Here is a 24,775-nt window from a genome sequence, read left to right as displayed (position 1 = left end):
TTCGGAAGAAGTCGTGCCTCGACGCGTTTCATGCCTAACGCCTAACACATCAGTCAAGATGTTGTGAACGGCGGACATGTGTGATATGCCAAGCTCACGAGCCACCTTTCTCACACTCACAGGCCGGTTTTCAAGCACCATTGTCCTGATTTTTCCGACAGTCGTCGACGTGGAATGTCGACTAGAACGGGGCAAATCAGCAACAAGTTCTCTGCCTTCTTTGAAAGCCTTGTACCATGCATACGCTTGTGTTTTCGACAGACATGAATAACCAAAGGCCTTTTGTAGAATTTTCAACGATTCAGCACACGACAGTCCGTTGGCAGCACAAAATTTCAAACAAATTCCTTGCTCGATATTTATCTCCATTCTGCAAATCGCAGGACACTCGTCAACACAACTAACGTAAACAGATGCTGTGCACAAACTGATGGATAGATTACTCTACACCTCTGCGTGGTCATTCAGTACAGTGCTGCCATCCTACGGATAAAATGAATTCTCGATATCTCCAATGTGGGACTTTTACCAGCCAAATTCCGGGTACTGCGCGCCCGCGCGCACGAACATACATATTCAGGCAAGCATAAAGTAACAAATTTTTGTTACGTTGTCGCCTTGTAATCAAGGGGTCCTGGGTTCAATACACGGTGGAGGCAATTAATGTTTCGGATCCCACTTTAAACTGTAGGTTCAGTCCCGGTTAGCCTTACTGTGCATAAAGTGGACTTAAAACACAAAGTCACTCACTCAATAACGAAATTTAAGTTTTGTTTCAATTTTTCTTTTGCTGTCTATCGCATGCTCTAATGAGCGGGTGGTTAATGCTGTTGAGACAATTTACTTGAGAGTCGTTTTATTGATTTCAGCCGAGAGATTCTTTCCCCAGTTGCTCCTGGCCCAGTCACCAAGACACAGACCGAGAAAGATAATTTGGGAAGAACATTGAGTAAAGGTTTGTTAGTAGCGTCTTATTCCTAAACTTCTCTTTAAGAACATTGATCCCTTTAAGTCTTTCTTACATACATCGGGGGATACCATTCATGCAAGCTCTTCCACCTATTCATACTATCAAGCTGCACAATTTATCTTGCAAGGTGTATTATACGGAATTAATGACATTTCTCCGTAATATATTATTTCCTTTCACGTAAATAGTGTATGTAATAGCGCCATTCCTTGCTCCATGCTTCTCTAGTTAGCCTCTAACGGTAAGGTTCTGCGAAGCTAAAGGTCATAAGGTTGAATCCTGGGCAAGGCATGGACAAGTCATTGTGTCTTTTCAATTATGTATTTCATCATTCACACTAACTACCGAGAGTGATGAAAAATAGACATAATTGAATAGAAGAGAGAAATGTTCGTTGAGTAGTCTAGTCATAATTTTCACGGATATAAGTTACCGTAACATTAAAATATTCTATCGTTAAAATTGAAGTCTTCCTGTTAATTTGCAAAAATGAAACGCAACTGGTTTTGATTTAAGTTAGAATATTTAATGAGTAATAGTTCAACTTTTCTCATCGTAATAAAGTTATTTCTCTTTCTGTACGTGGCAATTGAATTCCCAGATGGTACTGTAGGTCCAGTCTCAGATAGTTAATGTACTTTCACAAAATATGCAAATGTAATTTACTCCATCGTCGTGAGAATCAATGTGTATAAATTAAATTAAGCGGACAAACAGAGTTAGTAATAATATTTCAATGAACTTCCCTCCCAATAACTCCGGAGGTGTTTGGTTATAATGCTTGGGTGTTATCTGCCTGCTCCTTACTTTGATCTCACAGATTTGGAAATCTCGCTTTGAAGATCTCGTGTTGTCTCCTCATGCTGTTGAAAGTTCCCCCAAGTCCTTTGTGAGGTAGAGGCAATGGGATCAAAGCTCTGTTCAGAAACTCATCCAAAATGTAATAACCGCGTCTTTGGAGTCAACTTATGGCTTATTAGCAATTCTAATAAGTGGCACTGGGGGGTTTGCTTAACTTCGAGAGAAAATGAACAGTACGGAATTCTCCTTCTATTAATTCCATTAAGGTCAACCCATAGGAATCGCTGTTACTAATCTGGATTAGTATGAACAAATGAATACTAATATAATAATATTCACGGCCTCCTCGATGGCGCAGTAGTAGCGTCGTTGCCTTGTAAACATAGGGTCTCTGGTTCGATACCCGGTGGAGGCCCATAGTGGTTTCGGATCGCAGTTCAAACTGGAGGTTCAGTCCCGATTAGCCTTACTGTGCATAAAGTGGACTTAAAACACCAAATCAATTAATCAAAATAATATTTAGATTTATGGACCTAATCACCTAAAGATACGCTGTAATATGTTTTCTCCAATGTCTGAACGTATGGAGTGTAGTCAATGTGAAATATATACACGGTGACTGGTAATTAGATGTATTCCCTGAAAGGGGTTAAAGTAGAGACAATTTGCAATAAATTTGACCATATGATACCCCTTCCGAAAATTAGTAGTTTTCGAGATAATCGAATTTCTATTGTTTTTTTTAAATAATGACAATTTTCCACATAAAAAGATGAATTGAGAAAAAACTGCTCATTGTATGGAACTTATTAAGCGTTTTCTGATAGCTAACAAATAAGTGGTTCGTTGGAAAAAAAGTTTCTCACAAATAACAATCACATATAAGTAACGGGTGGGTCTAAACTTACAAGTGATGATAGAAAAATGCACTCTTAGTTTACTTGGCAACGTATTAATAACAAAAATGGTATGTCACGAAGCGTACAAGTTACTTTAATTACTTCCTTGTGTCATCTGCTATCCAACAAGGTACAAATGTTGCTAACATACACATTTGTGTACAAGAAATAATACTTCATTCATCTTCATGTGAAAGGAATCAATGAACAATACAATTAAAGAACATTATACATCTTGCTCAAAGTGGGCATCTCCGTTACGAATGCAGGCACGCAGGTTTTTACGGACATTTGGTCTCTTAACTCGTGATGTTATGGTGTCGTTGATGTGTTGACCAGCTGTTGAGATCCTCTCCCTGAGCTCTTCTCTTCTTGTACGCTTCGTGTCGTACCATTTTTGTTATTAATACGTTGCCAAGTAAACTAAGAGTGAATTTTTTTATCATCACTTGTAAGTTTAGACCCAACCGTTACTTATATGTGATTGTTATTTGGGAAAAACTGTTTTTTTCTTCAACGAACAACTTATTTGTTAGCTATCAGAAAACGCTTAAATAAGTTCCATACAATGAGCAGTTTTCTCTCAATTCATCTTTTTATGTGGAATATTGTCATTTTTTAAAAAAACAATAGAAATTCGATTATCTCGAAAACTAATTTTCGGACGGGGTATCATATGGTCAAATGTATTGCAAATTGTCTCTACTTTAACCCCTTTCAGGGAATACATCTAATTACCAGTCACCCTATATATATATATATATATATATATATGCACGAGATCCTGGTTGATTTCCATTGGAAGTTGATTTCATGTGGATTTTTTCCAGCTATGTTACTGCATTAACTGGCTCTGGGGTCACCCAGCCTCTATTTAAAGGCGTGGTGCGGATCACATCACCGCCACAAATGGCGGATATTCTGAATGTCTGGGCCCCTACTCCCACATCACCTCCTACATGCGTTAATGGCATATTGAAATTTGCTGTGGTAACATTACCTTTATGCAGCGCGATCGTTTTGGCTCTGGGCCGAGATAGTGCGTGCCTTCAGACGGCTCCGCATGGGGCGGATGCCGTCATTTTCGACAAGTGACGTCGCGCTTATTTTTAGGCACATATCTTTAGCATGCAGACAATTATATTTATATTGCATAACGATTACTATCCTATGTTACAAGAGTTGTTCAAACATTCAAGGCATCTTGTGATGAAATTTTTGTTGTCATATTTGTTCTGATTGCAAGTTTTCTTCCCATTGTTAACAGTGGCGGCGCCAGGATTAATTATCTGGGGATGCTGAGGGGGTGCGGAATAAAATTTAGGGTGTGCCATGTTGAAAATAATGAAATCATGAAATTTGCATGCATGTTTTAGCAGAGGCGCAAGTACGAATTCTTGTCTGGTGGAAGGGGCAAGTACCAAGATAAACGTGCCAATAATAATAACATTATTATTAATATTTGTAGTATAGTAGTAGTAAAAGACGTTATTATCCTCGTAAATCACGCAAAAGGGGAGAAGTCGGTGTTAAACCATTTGTGTTGGATCAACGATTTGAAATATTTTTTCAACATCTTCAATATCACATTAGCTAATTATTGAAAACATGCACACAATCTGTATTTTTGAAAGATAAAAAATGTATGACGAATAAAATTCTTTTTGTACATATGACATGTATAAGTTTCATGTACAATAAATATATGTTTTACGCATATGCAACATGAAGCGACGTAAAAAAAGAAGAAAATACATTTGCAATGTATTAACACTAAATTGTGTACGCATGCAGAATTTTTTTAAAACATATATATAACATATTATTTAAATGCATTACATAATCAATGCATCCGCCACATGATAAACCAAAAGTAAAAATGATATAAATTTCTCAAATGTGCGCGCTCCATTTAATCGAAACAACTGTTTATGCATTTAGCAGTAACAGTCTGAAATACATAGTTGGTTTTACTTCTCTCTCTGGTAATTTATAAATATATTATAGGAAATATTAATAATTCTCGCTTGGCTCGCAAGAAAGTTTTTAGATCCAAATTATTGCAAACTGAAAACAATATTTAATAGGGGATCGCATTCACTCTTTTATAACGTTTTAATTTGGACTGTTCGCCACTCCCTAGCTACGGCTCTGAACGTTTACGAATTTACGAAAAAAAATACGAAATATATTATTATTTCCATAAAATTTGCCTTTCTGTGACCCCCTGTAGGTGCCCTTGGCCGTCTGGAAGAAATACATGAAAACTAATTCCATCTTGAGTATACTTTTGTTCTGATACTCTTACGTTCTGCTAACTTTGCTTTTTTTACTTCAATATTTGCCTCCCATAGAATTGCTTTCCGACCATGGTTGGGGGGTAATGTCCCCCTGCCCTCTTGTGGTTACGCCACTGGCTATCTTTCGTCTGCCCCAGATGCTGTGATGTGAGAACAAAACGCGACGTGCACGGCAACTTCATCATTGTTAAAATCCCCTTGTGCCGCACTATCCCCATCAACGAACTACAACATTTCTTCGCGAACTTTAGGCTCATCGACAAAGTCTGAAATGGTAAAACTTGTTGGAATACCAAACTGAAACATATGATCACGCGTTGAGTGCAATTTACCCAGGCACTGCTTTTCCGTCCCAACTAACTGATACCCGATCCAAGGCTTCAACACTCGGAAGGGTTCACACTGTTTGTAACTCACGTTGCAGGCGTAAATGTTCTTACTTATCAGTGCAGTTCTGTTCGTTTTAGCGTGCAGTTGACACGTTCTTTTAGTAACAAGAACATGGCTTAACTAAAACACCAAATAATAAGTTCACATGAAGACTGGAAAGCATTCACGTGATGCCTCTCAGGGTATTGGGTAATATCTCTCTTCATTCGTTGTTCAAATCAAATCAAAATCAAGTTTTCATAAGAAAAGAAAGTATATTTTACTTCTTAGCAAAATAAAAATACTTATGTGCGAAGTTCCATCGAGATTTCAAAGAAAGAACAGCATATTACTTTTATTGAAAACATGCACACAAACTGTATTTTTGAAAGATAGAAAATGTATGACGAATAAGATTGTTTTTGTCATATAACATGTGTAAGTTTCATGTGTAACATATGTTTTACACACTATTTTTCACTATTTTTCAAACTCAAAGCCCGAAATTAATCTGTGGCCCGAACTCCAAAGTCAAGACAAAACACAATCGTAATTTCCATGGTAACAGCTCTTAACAAGATAAGTATATACAGGTCAGTCACTATCCTGACATTATCAGTGATAGGTAAATTACAGAAAGAAGATTAAAGAACAATAAACATTTGTACAAGAGAAAAGGTAATTAATAACAATAAATATTAGTGCAATGGGAAAGGACGTGTCACAGTGTAATTTCCCTCTAATTTTAGTGCCCGCCCGCGCATTTGTGTCTTATTTTTCCTGTAAAATGCCAGTGTGTGTTTAAAAACCCTAAAAATTAGAGTCTATAGAAATAATCCCCAGACTATAGATGAACTGAAAGACAATACAAGTACAGAACTTACAAGAATTACAGAAGAGGAACTTTTTCCTTTCAATCAAAATTTCATCAAAAGGTGCCGGGAATGTGTGAATGCAGTTGGCCACCACATTGAACAACTCTTATGACACAGTTCAGTACTCGTTATGCAATTTAAATATAATTGACTGAATGCTAAAGATACGTGCGTAAAAATAAGCGGGACGTCACAGGTGGAAAATGCCGGCATTTGCACTGTATATACACATGCACCCCCCCCCCGACAAACACACACACGATGGCAGCTCGCCAATGAGATTACCGGGTTTGAGTCCAAGTCTTTGTGAGTGTCCTTTCGTCAGTTTCATCAAATCATCACTCATCATCGACGTCGCGATTAGCCAAAAGTGGCAGTAAAGCGACGCTCAACTAATACACACATACGTATATGTATATATCCACAATCATATTTCTATTGGATGGAGGCACATAGTGATTCGGATCCCACTTTAAACTGTAGGTCCAGTCCCGATTAGGCTTCCTGTGCATAAAGTGGACTTAAAACACTAAATCAATCCAATCCAATCCAATCCAATATTTCTATTGAAAATCGAGCTCCGTGGCGGAGTGGTTAAGAGCAGCGCGCTACTACGTCAGTGATGCCGGGTTCGAATCCCGGCCTGGGCATGTTTCCTTGTGAGTATCCCTTCATCAATTTCATCATCACTCATCCTCATCTTCGCGATTAGCCAAAAAGTGGAAGGAAAGCGAAGTAAAATATAAAATAAAAGACACTGATATTGGCTTGTAATATGAAAAATCATTTCAATAACAAGCCTTACTTGTACACACACTTGTCTATTTATGTGTATAAATATATGTTAATGTATAACTATTTAGACTCTTGGTTACACAGTTACTTCACCCTTTCTCCCTCACCTCCCCTCTCACACACATACGAAAAGAAACTCGCATATGATTAAATGTTTTGAAAAACAGAATATTAAGAAACATATATGATAAAATAAGACAGTGTTTATCTCAGGATCGTACATCTGGTTTGAAATATTCCAGTTTTAACATTCGTTGAGTATATTCGCGACATGCTAGCATTGAACGGCTTTCATGTTTCGAACGATTTCCACTCCCAACCACGAAGCTAACTATATTAAAAATCAGCGGACGCCATCCTGGCTTTTTTTGCTGGCCACTGGGATTTCAAAGGGCTTATAATGCACATGGATTTCTGGGCGCGTGGCCAGACGAGATGATGGATGACGGGAGGCCGAGCCGCGTGTGTATGTGTAGCAGACTCTAAAGGGAATCGTTGGATGCGTGCCAGCCGTAGAACACGTCGTTTGCATCAAGGAAACTCATGGAGGCACTCTCCTTTCTCCACTGACATCTCCGGGATGCGGCGGCTCTTCCGTACAAGAAAACAACAATGTTGCGGAGGTGACGCGCTATGTTAGCTATACAGGAGTGAAGGTTATAAGGAGACACTTATATACATGCATAAAGATTGTATATGTATGCAGAACTGTCGCCATATTTCGTCCCTTTTGAGTTGACTATGGGCCATATTCTGAAAAGACATGGATTTTGTTCGTTGTTTTCAAGCGTGGTGAAATCCATCTAATGTACCATAAATCAATTTCCCCTCTCTCTCTCCCTTCCTCTCTCTCTCTCTCCACACACGCACGGATATATGTGTGTGTATGTATGTATATATATATATATATATATATATATATATATATATATATATATATATATATATATATACACACACACACATATGTATATGAATAAGATCTATTCACTACATCGGTTCAACGATATATATACACGAGATATAGAAGGTGACGCAAAAAGAACGCATGTTTTTGGAATAAGTGTAACGTCGTTTATTTTCAAGATACGAACGTTTTATTAACACCAAAATTATGGGTAAGAAATCCAGTTTGAATAGGTATACAAATGATTTGAGTATGGAAGATGATGTCGGAAAGATGACATGAAACATGTTTGAAAGGCAATGCGAAATTTGAAGAGAGGCTCCGCATGTGTGTACAGCAGCAATGACATCATATTTTCGACCTAATCTTCATTACTGTATACCTATCCAAACTGGATTTCTTACCCATGGTTTTGTTGTTAATAAAACGTTTGTAATTTGAAATTCAACGACGTTACACTTATTCCAAAAACATGCGTTATTTTTGCGCCACCTGTTATGTGATATATTAGATTTATAGGGAGAGAGATTTTTAAAGAACACCTTACTGAGCTAATAATAAAATCATACGTCAAGGAAAGGAATATATACTCTGTACTGTGCTGTACTCGTACTCGAGCGAACGAAAGCAAGTCTGCGCAAATAGTGCCTCGAGAGGGTTCAACCAATGAACAAGTGAGAGGGGACAGGATTGCGTGCAGGAGGAAAAAGCGACTGCAGTTACTAGCCTTTACAGCAGTATGTATTGCTTCCCTCTGCCCAATCGTTTTCTCCCCTTCTCTACCATTATGAGCGGCCTTGGTTCAGAGATTCCCGGAATAGAGTATATATACCCTCTCCTTCCATACAAAAGCATGAGCGACCACCAGACCGAAGCGATACGATGAAAGCTATTCAGAAAACGACCCAGTCCGAGTAGCATGTGCAGGTTGTCGTGTAACTTCGGTTCGAAATGCTGCATTTATTTCTGAAGGTTCGTTTGCAAATGATGCGTGTCGTTTGCCACTTGTCGTGTGTCTCTTCGATATAGAAGTCGTCATAGACATTCTATGGGACGACTGTGATGATTCCAACAATGATTTGTCCCTGATAAACACAAGAAATCTTGGGTAGAATAACGTAAACTTAGGTATTTAGCTGTTCCATTTGATGCATGTTCGTTGTTTACTTGTTAGAAAGTTGAAGGTAATAGTATTCAACATATTTTGAAACATCCACTTCAATTACAAGGTTATGTATTGTACTTACCTACTGCAACGTTAGGAGGCAACCCCTCACACTCTCCTACGAAGGCAGCCGCTGTGAGTACGAAGAGAACTAGATGAAACCCTCGATGAGCTTTCATTTTCAGGATGTCGAAAACCAACGGTTTTGTAAGGATGCTGCCAAAAGATGTTCAAATTGTATCTGTGTGGCTAGTTGTTATGACATGATGATCGACCTGGAATTCGTATAAAAGTACATTGTGTGTCACAAATATAAAGATTTTGCTGAGACAAACAATACTATCTTATTACTAAACAAACAAATGTAAGGCATGTACATTAATATGTAGAATAAATAAATTAAATATGTCATAATATTTCTCGTTGTCTTTGCTCACATTCGAAAATTAACAAACATACAAGTATTGGTTATACATATCCTGGTTCGAATGGGATGATCGTGTTTTTACATATCTCCATGTTGAACCCTTCAACGTATAGGGGGAAATATCCCTTTATCTAATCTTCTTACCTAAAAAAGTTGAAACAAGAGCTGTAAGAACCCGCTTGGGAGAAGTTAAAAGTGCCAAGTTGTAAAGGGACCTGCACAAGACAAACACAACACATTAGAAAGCAAGAATAAACCAAAAACTTCCTCACAGGCAGTGGCCTAGAGACCATCTCTCGTAAAAATCTAAAACATTTGTTAAGACACTACCATCTTCCAACAAGGATGACACACAATTGAGAAGATGAAAATTTTCCCTGAGGAAAGCAAAATTTGGCACATTCAAGCAGAATATGAGCTATTGCGATAGATGTAAGATACAATAACGGAATTTAGATTGAGAGAGATGGATAAAGAAAAACAATAAAGGCAGTAGAAGTACAATACGTCAATGGTTAATTTATGATATTGGTAAAAGGATAAAGCAGCATATTCAAATTATAAAGCAAGGCATGAACATTGAGATAAGAGAATTCGAAGAAAATCAATTAGATGTTTCGAAGAATAAGACAGACTGAACACAGCCAAGACTGTTCAGATGAGCTGGAAAGCGGATTTTCGAATTGTACAACAGAGTGAAAAATAAAGAATCTTCTGTTGAGAATTAAATGAGATAATCCTAAAGCCGAGTTGAAGTTTGATGCGAGCAAAAGAAATTGTTAATCTACCAAATTTTCCGAGAATTTTCGAGTTTGAGAATGGAAAGATGACCCGCGGAAAGTTCTGTTTAATTAGGGCCCTGAATGATTGGTAGAGGGAATTGTTCGGAGAGATGGGGAGGGGAGGATTTGTAATGGCAAGAACTGAGATGAGAAGACTGAATTAGAGAATGAAAGCTTTCGACATCTCAAATAAAAGGAAAATTCGCTCCGTGCTTTTATTGACTATCTCAGTTTTATAGCCATGGACGTGGAAGATAGACTGCAGGAAAATAATAAAAGAATCCGTAATCTCAACTGAAATATTGAAAAAAGAACCTTCTCTTGGATTCCGCGGATGGCTAAGAGAAATGAGAATGCAGAGGCCTTTGTAATTAACAAGTAGCAAACAAAAATTTTAATATTTCTTGTATATTACGAGAATGGGAGAATGTAGGCATACATGAAATTGATAGAGAAAAACACTTCAAATGCAGGAAAGAATTTGTTTGGTACAATTTTCAGTCCATTTCATACATAGATATTAATCGTGACGGAACCTACATTCTAAAGTGTGATCTGAACTACTATGTCTCCAGTAGTAATTAACCCCGAGTCCCCTACATTACAAGGCAAACTTTACCTACACTTGGGAGGTGCAGTAGAAAAGAATAACAAAGTGTTTAAGATTAGAAATCTTATTGAAAGATCAGCTATTCCCAGCGGCGCAGCGGTATCACTATGATTGCCTTGTAATCAAGGTGTCCCTGGTTCGATTACCGTTGGTGGTAAATTGCACAGTGGTTCGGATATTTTTTTAAATTGTAGATCCAGTCTCGGTTAGACCATCGGGCTTAAAACTTGAGACGAGAATGTTCTCGAAACAACAATTTAAATGGTAATAAATTAACAATATGTAGAAATTGGCTTATCTTTTAAGACTATATTTCTATATTTTTAGAATTCTTACCATTATTACAATCGAATATCAATGGATGGTTTATTTAAAGTAAGAATTCCCTACTCCAGAATTCGGAAATTAGGAAATGGGATTTTCTCTCTCTCTCTCTCTCTCTTGAGCACGCAATTGGGTGAACAAGAAAATCCACTCTAGGTGTCAAAGTACGAGTAGATTATGGGATGGTTGAGGATAGAGGGAGTTGTGTTTTCCTACTAGAGAGGTGGCTAAAATATTTACAAAGGAACATGGAATATATAGGCAACACCCACACACATATAGAACATTAACTTCGCTTCAAAATTGATACACACTTGCTATAAACTTGTTTCCGCATACTATAAGCTTGCTTTGAATCAAGTAAACTATGTAATTACAAGGCGTCACACTTGCAGCAAATGATGAATATGAATTACATGACACAAGCATACACCTAGCATACCTATCAAGAAAATTTTGGCAAGCTATGGTAAACTTGATACAACAGTCGTATGAGGTTTCGTTTGCAACAGCCATAACGCGCACATTGTCATTTCTTGTACTGTCGCCATTTTTTACTCTTTGTCGCAATGCATTATCGTACCGAGTATTGCCAACTACATGTAACAAACTTTTTGAGATGATACTAACGAACTCCGCTGCACTTGCAAAGACATATTTTTGGGGGGCAACATTTATCCGACGAAAAAATTATGGACACAGAAGGAAACAAATATAATGAAAAGGAACAACTATAATACAAGAATACCACCATACTAGCATTTGAATGTAAAACGGCTGACACAAAAAATACAGTCTTGCCAACGAAGAGGTTAATCGGAAAGAGATAATGAAGCAGAAACTCATCAGCTTTCGATGTAATCGTGGCGAACGGAATATCGATTTTCAAACCGAAGTGGAACCACCGCTGGGCTATTAAGGATAATGTATGCTGACCTAAGGTAGCATTCGTTAACCTCATCTATTCACCGTATTTTTATCTTAATTATCGTGTAGGCCATGATATCTTGTTGCTAATAGGGATGGTCCTTCTCAGGATTTCGTCAGTTTTATGGTAAAAAAATCACTGTCGATTACATGCTTCGAAACCTTGTATTTTTTCAAAGAACGAAATAATAAAATGGAGACGTGTTCGTGAAGACCACCAGGAGGGGAGGAAAGATATGGAAATCTAACCTGAAGAATATTCCTGGCAATAAATGTAAAAGTAATAGTTGGCTTCGACGTGTTTTTTTAGCACCCACAAGGGGGTAGCGTTTTTCAGTATGATAAAAAACACGGATTCATTGAAGGAAGAGAAAGAGAAGACCAACCCTTTCAAATTTAAGAGATTAGATGACGTAAATAAACCTGACTCAATGAGTGAGAGACGCAATGATTAGGAACAAGACAAGCATTTTGCTCTCGCCTTCTTTTAAAGGGATTGAAGCAACCAGATCAAAACTGAATGAAATATTCGTTGTGCACAATTTAACTTGCAATTTTAATTGCATTATATCCATTGCTGAAGAATAGAATAACAGAGGGTGACATTATATCCAATTATATTTAAGATTGCATGCCTATGGTATGGAGGAGAATGACCACAGAGAGTTTGTTTGAAGTCGAAGTATTAAAAGGAGTGAATGAAAAGTGGAGAAATGATACATCACGTGGAGAAAAGTTTAGTTTTATTTCTTACGTAGCAATAAATTCTGACTTTGTAAGAAATGTAATGAATGAAAGAAAGTGTTGGGGAGAGACAGGAATACATATTTAGATGGAGCTTTGCAGATTTATGGGCTTAAGAGACCATTGAGAAGGCAGAGTAGTTAGGTAGCAACATCACAAATGTAAATTTATATAGAAGAATAGAATTATATTAAAGAGGAAATAAAAAGTAGGCTTAATTCAGGAAATGCATGTTACTTCTCTCTTCATAAACTTTTGTCTTCTCGTTTAATATCTAAGAAACTAAAAGTTAAAATATACAAAACAGTAATTTTGCCTGTAGTATTATATGGGTGTGAAACTTGGTCCCTTACATTGAAAGAGGAACATAAATTGAGAGTATTTGAAAATAAGATCCTTAGGAAAATATTTGGACCTAAACGGGATGAGGAGTGGAGAAGGTTACATAATTTAGAACTACATAATTTGTATTCATGTCCAGATATTATTAGAATAATTAAATCAAGAAGACTTAGGTGGGCAGGCCATGTGTCACGAATGGGTGAGGAAAGAGGAGTTTACAGGATTCTTGTTGGGAAACCTGATGGTAAGAGACCTGTAGGAAGGCCAAGACGAAGATGGAGGGACAACGTTGAGATGGACCTAAAGGAAATCGGTAGGGATGGAAAAGAGCATATAGATGTTGCTCAAGATAGGGACATATGGAAGGCCTGTGTTGCTGCAGCCATGAACCTTCGGGTTTAAGAAGGCTAGAGAGTTAGTTAGAAGAATAGAATAGAAGAGGTTAACAACGCAAATGTAGGTTTATAGCCCACTAAAGGTAGAGGAACGTTGCAAGAGATGATAATATATGTTGCTTGTTCAATATCCAAAGACTCGGACAAAGTAGTTTCTCACTGGTTTACTATGAAAAGAAACAACAACAGGAAATTTAGTATACCCTAGAATATACCATTCTTATATCACATGTTCTTATGTATTCCCCGTCTGTCTTCTAGCCCCTTGTGGATGTTGGGATGCTTTTATCAATTTCAGCAAACCTGTCGCCAGAGTTCTCAAGTCTTTATAACCTTACTTCGAATGCGGGGCGTAATCCTCGAAGCAGCCCCTGCCATCCGAGGTTGTAGGTTATCCTCGTAGATGCTCAACCCCCTTCCAGGGCTTATCTCGCAGACGGTTGACTGCTCCCTTATGTTCTCAACGAGCCTCGTCCAGATAGTATAACGGTGGAAAAGCTGTTCTTTTTCGTCACTTTCATCTCAGGCAGAGATGAACCACGATGAAAAACTTCGGAAGAAACTGCTGTAAATAAATTTTCTATGAGGATTTAGTTGTCATTGTTTATTTATTTTCTTAAACACACTTGTATCTAAATAAAGGGCGTCTTTATATGCATATGCAAGGGACATTTCTGAAACGTTTGGCAACATGTGGTGTGTCCGATGCTCATTTGTTTCGTCCAGCTAGGGATGTTCGGTGCCGGATGTCAGTCGAAGATAATTCAACTGATTGCTGATTCGTCGTTTCTCAGCCGCCAGCTGGAAATGGGAATATACGTAATCACTGTGAATAATACAGATTCCCAATACGGTCCCTTTCGAACTAACTCCGTCAAGTGCTGGGAAAGCTGTCTGATGCGTCTACGAGGCATTCTCTGTGTTGACCTTCACTCACGGTGTTGACTGACTGTCTGACGCTCCATGCACGCCTTATGAACGCTATCAGGCCTGATAACACTATCACGCGGTGGCACAACTAATGCACTCTGGTGGCCGTTCTAGACGTTACAAATCATTACAACTCTAATCACTTACATACATATCGAAGGTACACACTGTACGAAATGACGTTCAAATCGAACTTTTACTTCTCGGTGCTTAACTTTTTTTTGTCAGTGTGTGTGTGTGTGTGTGTGTGTGTGTGTGTGTGTGTATATATATATATATATATATACATACATATACTTGGAAGCACTCCCGTTTAGTTGGGTCAGGTCACGAGGGATGCAAAGCTGAAGCAGACGATTCTCTTCCATCGCGGTAAACTTGTTTTACGACTGACTATTTAACAATAACAAACGATAATTTATTAGAAAATATTAACAAGGAGTATCTAATATGTCAATCATTGCCTCTCGCCCTCCCGTTTTCAGGGAGTATAGATCTCAAATCATGTGCACAACTGATTGCACAAAGTTCTCTACATCAGCTTGTATCTTTTCCTTAGTTCATGATTTCTCTTCTCGCTATTTTCAATGTTTGTTAAAGATAATTTAAACACAGTTCTCGGCAGAAAAACATCTTGAAATCAATTATGGATCCTCCCTTCTTTACTTTATCGACAGCAACTTAATCAATTAGTTCTGTAAATAAAATTTCTAGGCTGTTCTATTTTTAGAAAAGAAAACTCCCTACTGTTTAATTCATTAATTCCATTTCACTAAGTGTAAGGCTCCATCCGTATTGATTTTTGCCACGTTTCAGAAAATATGAGCTTTTCTCGAATGTAACAATTTGGAGTTTTGCACCTTTTAATGTTTTATGACTAGTTGCATCACTTTTACTAGATCCACCGTCAATATTATATAGCAATGATTTCTGCACTTATAACTACAGTCTGTCCCGGAAGTCTGTAAAGAAATGCCGCGCATAACAGAAGGGAAGGGGTGAAAGTGAGTGGGCAGAGCAAAGTATTCTCATTATCCACTCTATGCAATCCCTTCTCCTCTCGCGCGTTATTTGGTCGAACCCTCTCGAGCCATTACTTACGCGGATTATTTGTTTTCGATCGCTTGCTTCATAGGTTCCTTGGTGAGAGTATATCTTGTGTTTTCCCCTCGGTTTTACTTAAGTAAGACATACTGGGCGAAAGGACGCAGCATATGCTAGTTGTATTGAGGAAAACTCACAACATTAAACATACGGATAGTAGGCTACTACATTACTTGTTACTTCTAGTACTGGCAGACATACACTGCAGGTTATTTTCTATTTAGCCCGTTTGTGGTTACAACGAAATTAAAATTAAATATGCCGTGCATTTCGTACATAACTGCACATGCTTGGCTGAAATAAGAAAAGGAAAAAAAAAATATTGGGGATTATTTAATTTGAACGATTTTATTTTTATTAAAACATCTTACCGCCCTAAAATCATTTTGCCATGTCTTTAATCTTTGTTCAACTTCTCTTTCATTCAATTTGATATTATCGAGCAGATGATTGATAGGAACGTGACATCCTTCCAATTTTCGCAATATGATAGATCGCCCTTCTTGAAATCTTGACTAATAGTCCTTCTTCCCAACTCTGAGGCAAAGATTTTTCTCCATATCTTGTTGAATATTGAATGCAAGATTTTTGCTGCAAATATTGAACTTGTATTTACAAATTTTCGTTTTATATTGTCCACCGTGTGTGATTCACATATTTAATTACTTTTAAAGTACTGTATGTGTGTGTTTAATTCCTCATAGGTAATTTGAGTTATGTATATATATTCTTATCCATTCTTTATCTGTTAATTTATTTTCGCTACTTTTGTCAATTTTATCCGAATGTCGTATAGTTATATTCAGCTGTAACAATTTCCATCAATATTATAATATATAATATATATATATTACTATATACACTAGTGTCCAAAATTAAAGCAACAAACAGAAATCCTTTCCTCGTGTGATTTTTTTTGTTGATAAATTTGCCAAGTTTAACCTGTTGCTATCGTGATTTTTTTTTGTTGATAAATCCTGGCAGGGGTGTCCACAGGGGGGTTTTATAGCGCAGGTTGCGCCATCGAGATTTTTTAGGGGGGGATTTTTTCCCTTCAAATAATATAAAATTCAACATTTATATCTTTTCCAAAATATATGTAAAAATTTTACACCTTAAATGCACCATATTTAATCCATTAGATGAAGAAATGAAAGTGTTTAGGGCACTATCGAAAGCGGGGGGGGGGGGGGTATCGAACTCCTATATATTAGGCCTTAATTGACACGTGGGTTCTGAGGGGTATTCTGAATTAAACTTTGAGGGGGGACAATATCCAACTCTAGGTCTTAGATTATGGCGAGTACTTTAGTTAGGGGGGGATTGAGCATTAAATTGAAGGAGTCTCCAATTGTTGTGTATTGCTATTGTCTTAGACTGTTGCGGAAATTCTGGCGTGGAGACTGAGAATTAAATTTTTTGGAGGAGGCAATACACAATATCTTCAATATTAACAGTAAGTCTGAAATTGGCATGGAAATTTTGGTGGTAGGATTGAGTATGAAATTTAAACGGGGAGATAAAAAGCTCTTGATAAAGTGTTAAATCTTAGATTGTCAAGGGATTTCTGTAGTGGAGAGAGAGTTCGAACATTACATTTTGGAGACTGTATTTAGCGATAAGGCATCCACACGTTTTCGACCCCGAATGTACCAAAGGAAAAGCTGGAAAAGGAAAATACTAAATATCTCGGGATCTTAAGAAAGTATTGACACCCCATTAAATTAATATTCTTCAAAGTCTGCAAAGAAATGGATGTAAAAATTTTCTTGCTCTCTTCGCTCGCAATAATTTGTTGCTACGATGTGTGTTTGGCGCTTTAATGAGATGAATATGAAGTTTTTATACTAAAGCTGCATTACAAGAAAGCGATATTCTCGATTGATTGATTGAGTGTTTTTAATTTCACTTTATGCACTCTAAGGCTAATCGGGACTAAACCTACAGTTTAAAGTGGGATCCACGCGATATTGTCGATTATAATGAACGATTTTAGGGGTGGTCTGTTTAGGGAGGAGGGGGCAGATCAATTATAATGTTCAGTAAAGCTAAGAAAAAGTTACTTTCGGTAGACACGCTGTCGTAATTAAATATTTGTTGGGATTCCGATATGGTTTACAGGCGTGAATAATATGATCTGGGGGAAACACATGACATGATTTTGGGGGGGGGGATGCGCCATTGGCCTTGGGGGGATGGGCACCCCTGAATCCTGGCACATTAAGGTTAGTTTATTTTCCATCTTAAACCAGTTGTCTATGACGACATAAATATTACTGTCACCTGATCGTATTATATGGTCAAATGGACACACGGGAAAGAATTTCCGTTTGTTGCTTTAATTTTGGACATTAGTATAAATGCAAATCACTCGTTCCTTACTCGACATATGAAATTGTATAGAAATTTATTCTATTTGTGGGTGTGTAATTGCTTCAACCTAATGTTTTTCTACCACAAAGCAAATGCTATGAATCGCTTGTTACCGCTCACGTTAAGTGTACATTGTGGCTTAGTGCAAGCGAAAACACTCAATTTGGAGTTACATTAAAAACGCAGAAGACGAACAATCATAGATTTAATATATCAAAACGATATATACTAAATATTTGATATTCTTTCAAATTGTAACGTTTAACTAGACTTAAGAACCCTTTACATATATTTTCTCACTTCTAATTATTATAATTTTTTTTGTAGGGTTCAGCAACGAGGTCCATTGCGGTCGCTTACTTCGCCCACGTCTTGCTATGCCTCTGCTCCTGCGAACCAAACCATTTGGTGGAAACGTCGGAACATCGTGATTGCAAGGTAAGTTCCAAAGGTAAGTGCAATGTCGCAATGTCCATGTACTCTATTTGGCTTGCAGCGGAAGAATTGTACTTAGTGCACGAAAAGTGCTATTCGCCGGGAGTGGCTGGCTTCGGTGCTCTGAGTTCGCTTCGCCTAGCGACCAGGCGGGCCGGCAGCGAGTGAATTGGCGGGGACGAACCCACGACTAAAATGACGCCGCCGAAAACCGAACCACTTGAAGATTCACCACAGGGACATTCCTGGACGGGCGTGGACCGGATGCGGTGAGTACCCTTTGTTGTGTAGCTTTCTTTGTGTCGTTATTCGAATTCGCGAAAATATACGAATAACGCGCATCGAGTATACTTTATGATATTTGTATACAGGGTTCGGCATTATTCCAGCTTAGCAGACAACGTCTTTCATTGTGCTTCCTAGAGAATAAAAGAAGTGAAATTGATAAGCAGAAATTGAAAAGAATCAACGACAAACATGAGAAGAGAAAAAATAAAAATGGCGAGTATATGTTACATCTTTTATCTGTTTCTTTCTTACATGCAATTACTACTTTATCAATATTTAAATTTTTATTTTCTTACAGAGTAACAGTGGTGAATTACTGGCGTATGGTAATATACTGTATTATAGGCTGGTGCTTTAGTTTTGAAGCATCGTCTCTGAGAGCATATTCGTTTTCGAGAAATATTCAGTGTGGATAGAAAACCGAAAACTAAGGCGACAGAGGAGCTGCAAAAGGTATTGTACGTGCGCGTGACCTCGATTATTCTTTATGTAAGCTGCATTACGTGTTTCTTGTACCTTCTTCTCAAACTTACTGTTAGTTTTAAACGTCGGGCTGATGGGCGTTTATTATGGGGGTTCATTAACGTTCGGAATTGGGGCGGATGCCTTTTATCCATCTGCAGGTTCACAGCGGTTGACCCACTTGACCTATGATAATTGAAGAGGATGTAAGCCTTTCTCCAGCAACTGGTGGTCATTGCCACATATTCAGGTTCTAGATATAGATTTATTGTTTGTTTTACATGCCTCATTTTTCTTTTATGTTATTTAAGATTGCTAGAACGAGAGGTCAAGAGGTTGAATGGTCGTTCACTATTGTTTTAAATGAAAAATTATTACTTTTTAGTGGTCTATGAGAGAAACGGAGTGGGACAGTTTACTTTGCTTATTCTAAGGTTTATTGATTATTTGGATAGTTCTAGAAGTCCAGATTGTGGACTTGTCTGATTGGATTAATTGAAAGCTTATTGATATTGAGTTTAGATATTGAGGGGGTCACCATTTTAATTAGTTTGATGACTACATATTGTCTAGCATGGATGATGCTTGTAGTTTTTTATACTCTGTTTTTCTTTTCTCTTTGTAGATGGCGTCCATATTTATCTAACAAAGATCAGCCCTTTTTAGATATTTACGACGAAATTGTGAGGGTGACAAGAAATGCACAATTGGCTTCTTCAAGAGTGAATAACTCAATTAAGGAACACGGGAGCTAAAGGTCTGTATTTTCATCTTTCTTTTTATATGTTAAGGTATTTAATCAATTTGTAGCCATATCAAGCTGAAATCACATGCAGCATTTCATTGATTCTTGACGAGCATTTTTACTGTGAGAACCTAATTTTGTGCACAAGATGGATTACTCTTAAAACTTCACTGCCTCAACAATATTGATATTATTATCAAAATAAATAATGACCTTATCACACAATTGCCTTGTAGTTCTCCTGGGCACACTCCTGTTCCTATCGGTCTGCTCTAGAGCAGACTGAGTTAGTCAATTTGTCCGTTCATGTCAAAAATTTAATAATCCGACATATATCGATTTCTCGAAAACTACTGCAGATACAGAGATATAACGGAGTGTAGGTTTCGAGAGATAACGATCATTCTCATCTACATTCACCACTTCAAACTCTGAAGATGAGAGTCAAGAAGTCAGAGTTTGTTTTTAACCTCACTTTGTGCTCGGATTGGCTAATCGGGACTGGGCCTACATATTAAAGTGGGATCTGAACCACCGAGTTGAAGGTGAGCTGTCGAAATCACGGCCTGGTCGATATCACAAAGAAAGTTTTCCATCTTAATTTTGTGTGGGAGACGAGGGTAGGGGATGCAACAAATTCTTCAACTTTAGATCCGATGAGATTTTTAATCAGGTACTGATACAAGACGACTTCCGTGAAAAGAAATGAATATTTATATGTAAGCAACATGCTTTCGTTGAGAGATATACGTTCGTTAAGAATTCTGACAGCTATAAGTAGCATCTGATTTGTTGCTGTGTGGACGTGATAATAATTAAAGGTTGGGAAATCCGCAAAAATGCCTTCCAATTTCCCATTGTCACAACATGTACTTCTGTGAAATTATAACGTGACTACTTTCTAACTTAGGTTTCAGATTTCTCCAATATATGTTGGATTTTTACAGAATATAAAAATGAGTACAAAAGTAGATGAGGAAATAAGAAAAAACAAACATATTTTTTGACATTTTACATTAAAGAAACTAGCTTAGAGACTTTTTGAAATGTTGTTATTACAATAGGCAATTTTTCATTTTGCAAAAGAGTTTGAGTATTTTTTTATTTAAGTCCACTTTATGCACAGGTTGGCTAATTGGAACTGGACCTACTGTTTAAAGTTGAATCATAACCATTATGTGCCTTAACCGGGTATCGAATCCGAGAATCCTTGATTACCAGGCACATTTTTAAAAACTCACACACGCATAGTTTCCATATATATTGACACACTCAGGGTATAGTAATGTGGGAAATGATTGGAAAGAACGAGCTAGAATGCGGAATGGTGTGAGTGAAAGCTGTGGTGAAGAGTATTGACGTAGAGAGGAAATGATCGGGAGTTTTGGAGGAGAAAAACGAGGGACGAGAGTGGACAGTTGAATTAGATCCGGCAACGGAATAACGTCAGGAGAAGGTCCTCAATCATCCAAGGTAAATTACACCAATCTAGCACCCAAACGTAAATCTGTCTGTCGTTGTACAAGTATTTAGATATGTGAGAATAAATGGGTATTTTCTAATTCGACTACTTAAATTAGTAGGCGTATGTTCGTTCCTTTTGCCAAGAATGAACATCCTCCTATTTCATCCCCAATGAGTAGACATTAATTATCTCTCGCAGTACTTCCTTACGAATGCGCACGATAGGATTGCATTTTTAATAACGTTGATCACCTGGCCACCTTGCTGAACCAGTCATCGTAACGCGATCCAAGCCAGAGGTCTGAGGTTCAAACCATGAGCAAGGCATGCATGCTTATCCCATCATCCATTTCATAACTTCATCATCCAACATCATCGTAGCGGTTAATTAAATATGTAGAAAGGCGACGTAATACATAATGTATTGTAATGTATAACCGAGGTAGAAAGAACAACAACATGAATTCATATAGACCCGAAGAACGCATTAGTATAGCAAGTATACCAATACTCATTAAAATGTTTTCTTAAGAAAAATATTACTTCCAGCCCGTGTGGATAACCAGAATGATACTTTAGGTACTACCGCTGCGTTATTTAAAACAAAATTAAATTTCTGAGTAATTAAAGTTTACTTTGGGCGTTAGTAATCTAAACAAAAAAATGGGGATTATTGTTCGATAATATTAGCAGGCGAATATAGTATGATGCAGTTACTGCAATCACATTTTATGCTCTTTTTTTGTTAATATTCTCCGAAATAACATATTCTCTCACACACACAGCTTTTTAATACAAAGGATCAACCAAGTGTGCAATTCAAGTAGAAGAAAATATATATTAACAATTTATAACCTACATGTGACACGTCAGAGAAAACCAGTAGCTACTAAACTTAATAATAACATGAACGTTTAAATACGAACTTTAATTTATGTACGGAACACGAAGTTAGTAATAAGGTGTGTTTTATACAGCGTATATTGATACACTTGTAGGTTTAATTACATCTTCTGCAAATATGCAGTATAAAGAAACAAACTGCCGGAGTTCTAAGTGAGGTGAGTGTACATAAATAACATAGCAGTTAACGACATGGTATGCCGGATGTGACTTTCAAAGAAGATAAATTCTTGTTTTTCCCACATGATCTACGACTCATGTCAAATCACTCAGGCCATGCAACCCACCTATTCAGATTTTAATGAAACTTGGTGTATTTGTTAATACTACCAAGGTATGAACACATGCAAAAATTTTCTTCTCTACACCTCATAGTTACTGAGGAACAGGAGCCTAAAATTTCAGAATTTTGCACGGATCAGTCATTGCCAAGGCCATGGTTGGATTGTTGTATTTGACCTTGTAAGAACTTAAATTTTACATTTGTTATAAGGTTGGCAACCCTGCTGTATGAATACTGTGTATCACTGAGAGCTAAAATTTTACATATGTTAGTTACTTCATGTCTTCTACCATTCTACCAAATTTCTTGAAAATCTGAAATGGTCGGGTTGAAAAGATCATTTTTTTGTGATGATTTGGCATGGAATAACCCATATGAATATATATAAAATTTGTTTTAATGAAGATTTATTAATACAAGAAGTAAGAAAGTCACTAATTTTATTTTACAGCCTATTAGATCATACTGTAAGCTTCAATTTGAAAAAAAATGGCATGATAACTGGAGTGCCTTTTAGTGATAATGCAATTTCAGTAACGTCAGACGTTGACACAAAAATCAACATTATTTACAATACAATACTTATTTCCGACTCTCAGTGCAAATGAATATTGGTGACAACTTTTTAAATGGGATATACATATATCTATGAAATATAGAAAAAATCAAAGTGATATGTCGATTTGACTCTAGATATAATTTTTTATTTTAAGCATTGCAGGCCACTACCATGGCCTTGGCAATGACTGATCCGTGCAAAATTCTGAAATTTTAGCTTCCTGTACCTCAGTAACTATGAGGTATAGAGAAGAAACATTTTGCATGTGTTTATACCTTGGTAGTATTAACAAATACACCAAGTTTCATAAAAATCTGAATCGGTGGGTTGCATTTTCAGTTTTTTTTCCTGCGCTTATCTCTCCTTTATATTTGTCTCGCCCAATTAATCTTAATTATAAAAGAAACTGTACAATAATTTAACAAAATAAACTGGCTGAAGTGATAATTCAATATCTCAGGGGGTGATAATTTTTTTTCTATCAAATAAAGCCTATAGCGTTATGCCAACAACGTCCAGCGTTTTGAAAACACCGTGTGTTCACCCAGCCCACAAATAGCATGTTATTTTCGTCTTAGCTCAGAAGCTAAAATAACGCATACTTGACGCTAGGCTCATACACGAAACATCAAAAGATTTCTGGCTTAGCAAGCGAATACGTACGCCTATCTCCTGCACGGATGAGTCCTGTCTATCAGACTGCTGTTGGAGGAACACGAAAAACACAACACAATTGCTTCCTGTCCTGTGGGGAATGATGTTCCCGTGAAGAGCTCCGCTGCCTCACTGTCGTACGCTGGACCAGACGAATCCGAGATTGGGGTCTGCGTTCTGCGACACCACGCGGCAAAAAGCCGAACTATATGCTGTGTTCGGAACCAACCATCTGGTTTATAACAACTCCCGTAGCAGTTGATCCGTCAAGTTGTTTGGAGAATTAGCAGTAAAACCGTGGAAATTTTATGACGTAAATTCGAAAGAAGTTTACGAAACCACAGATTGGACTAATTGTTTCGCTGTGCAAATGAGTTTCAGGATGATGCTTTCTTGTTGTTTTAAATATCGATTGGAAGAGGAAAGGGTAAATAATGTGGCTGTAATGAGGTTTGAGTCGTGGATGAAGGTAGCAAAATTCGCATAATTCCGAGCTGAAATTGATCTTCTGTCATTAGTGAAAGGCAAGCAGTGAAAGCAGGTCAGGAAAGGGAAAAACCTTTGGCGTATTTAAAGGGAAACACTCCTTAGGGAAGAGAAGGGACCTTACAAGGAGAAAACCTAGGCAATACTTACAATAACAAAGTAAACATTATTAAAATTAATAAACAATTAATTTGCATATTTTGTATTAGGCTATATATAAGAGTAATATACAGAACATGTTGAAGGTTAAAACAAAAATTATGGAAAACTAATAAAAATTCTAAGTGTTCTCTCTTCATTTTCGATGTGTCATGGTGCGACACTCATTATATTTAATTACAAAACTGAGTGTGCTCAATAACAAACAATTATTTGACCTATCAGGGTGAGATTTTAAATCATATGTGTACAATAACATTCTCTATCATAATTCTCTTTTCGTTACTTTTCATTGAAT

At 37.2% G+C, this 24,775-nt stretch overlaps 1 protein-coding gene across 2 annotated transcripts in view; it reads right to left on the bottom strand.

Annotated features, from left to right (window-relative positions):
- Nucleotides 1-23,988, bottom strand: part of LOC145988691 (glutamate receptor ionotropic, kainate 2-like) — a 172,398-nt gene extending 148,410 nt beyond the window's left edge. For both annotated transcript variants that reach the window (XM_083123769.1, XM_083123771.1), the window contains exons 1-2: nucleotides 23,842-23,988; nucleotides 9,164-9,356 (exon numbers count right to left, since the gene is read on the bottom strand). In XM_083123769.1, the coding sequence (XP_082979895.1) occupies nucleotides 9,164-9,260 (97 nt within the window). In that variant the 5' untranslated portion in view covers nucleotides 9,261-9,356; nucleotides 23,842-23,988. The remainder of the gene's footprint in view (nucleotides 1-9,163; nucleotides 9,357-23,841) is intronic.
- Between the last annotated feature and the right edge of the window lie 787 nt (nucleotides 23,989-24,775).

This window comes from Lepisma saccharinum, chromosome 6 (assembly GCF_977018435.1).
Source record: "Lepisma saccharinum chromosome 6, izLepSacc3.1, whole genome shotgun sequence".
In the NCBI taxonomy this organism is placed as follows: domain Eukaryota; kingdom Metazoa; phylum Arthropoda; class Insecta; order Zygentoma; family Lepismatidae; genus Lepisma; species Lepisma saccharinum.
The sequence above is the reverse complement of the archived record's forward strand: the minus strand, read 5'-3'. Positions and strand labels throughout refer to the sequence as shown.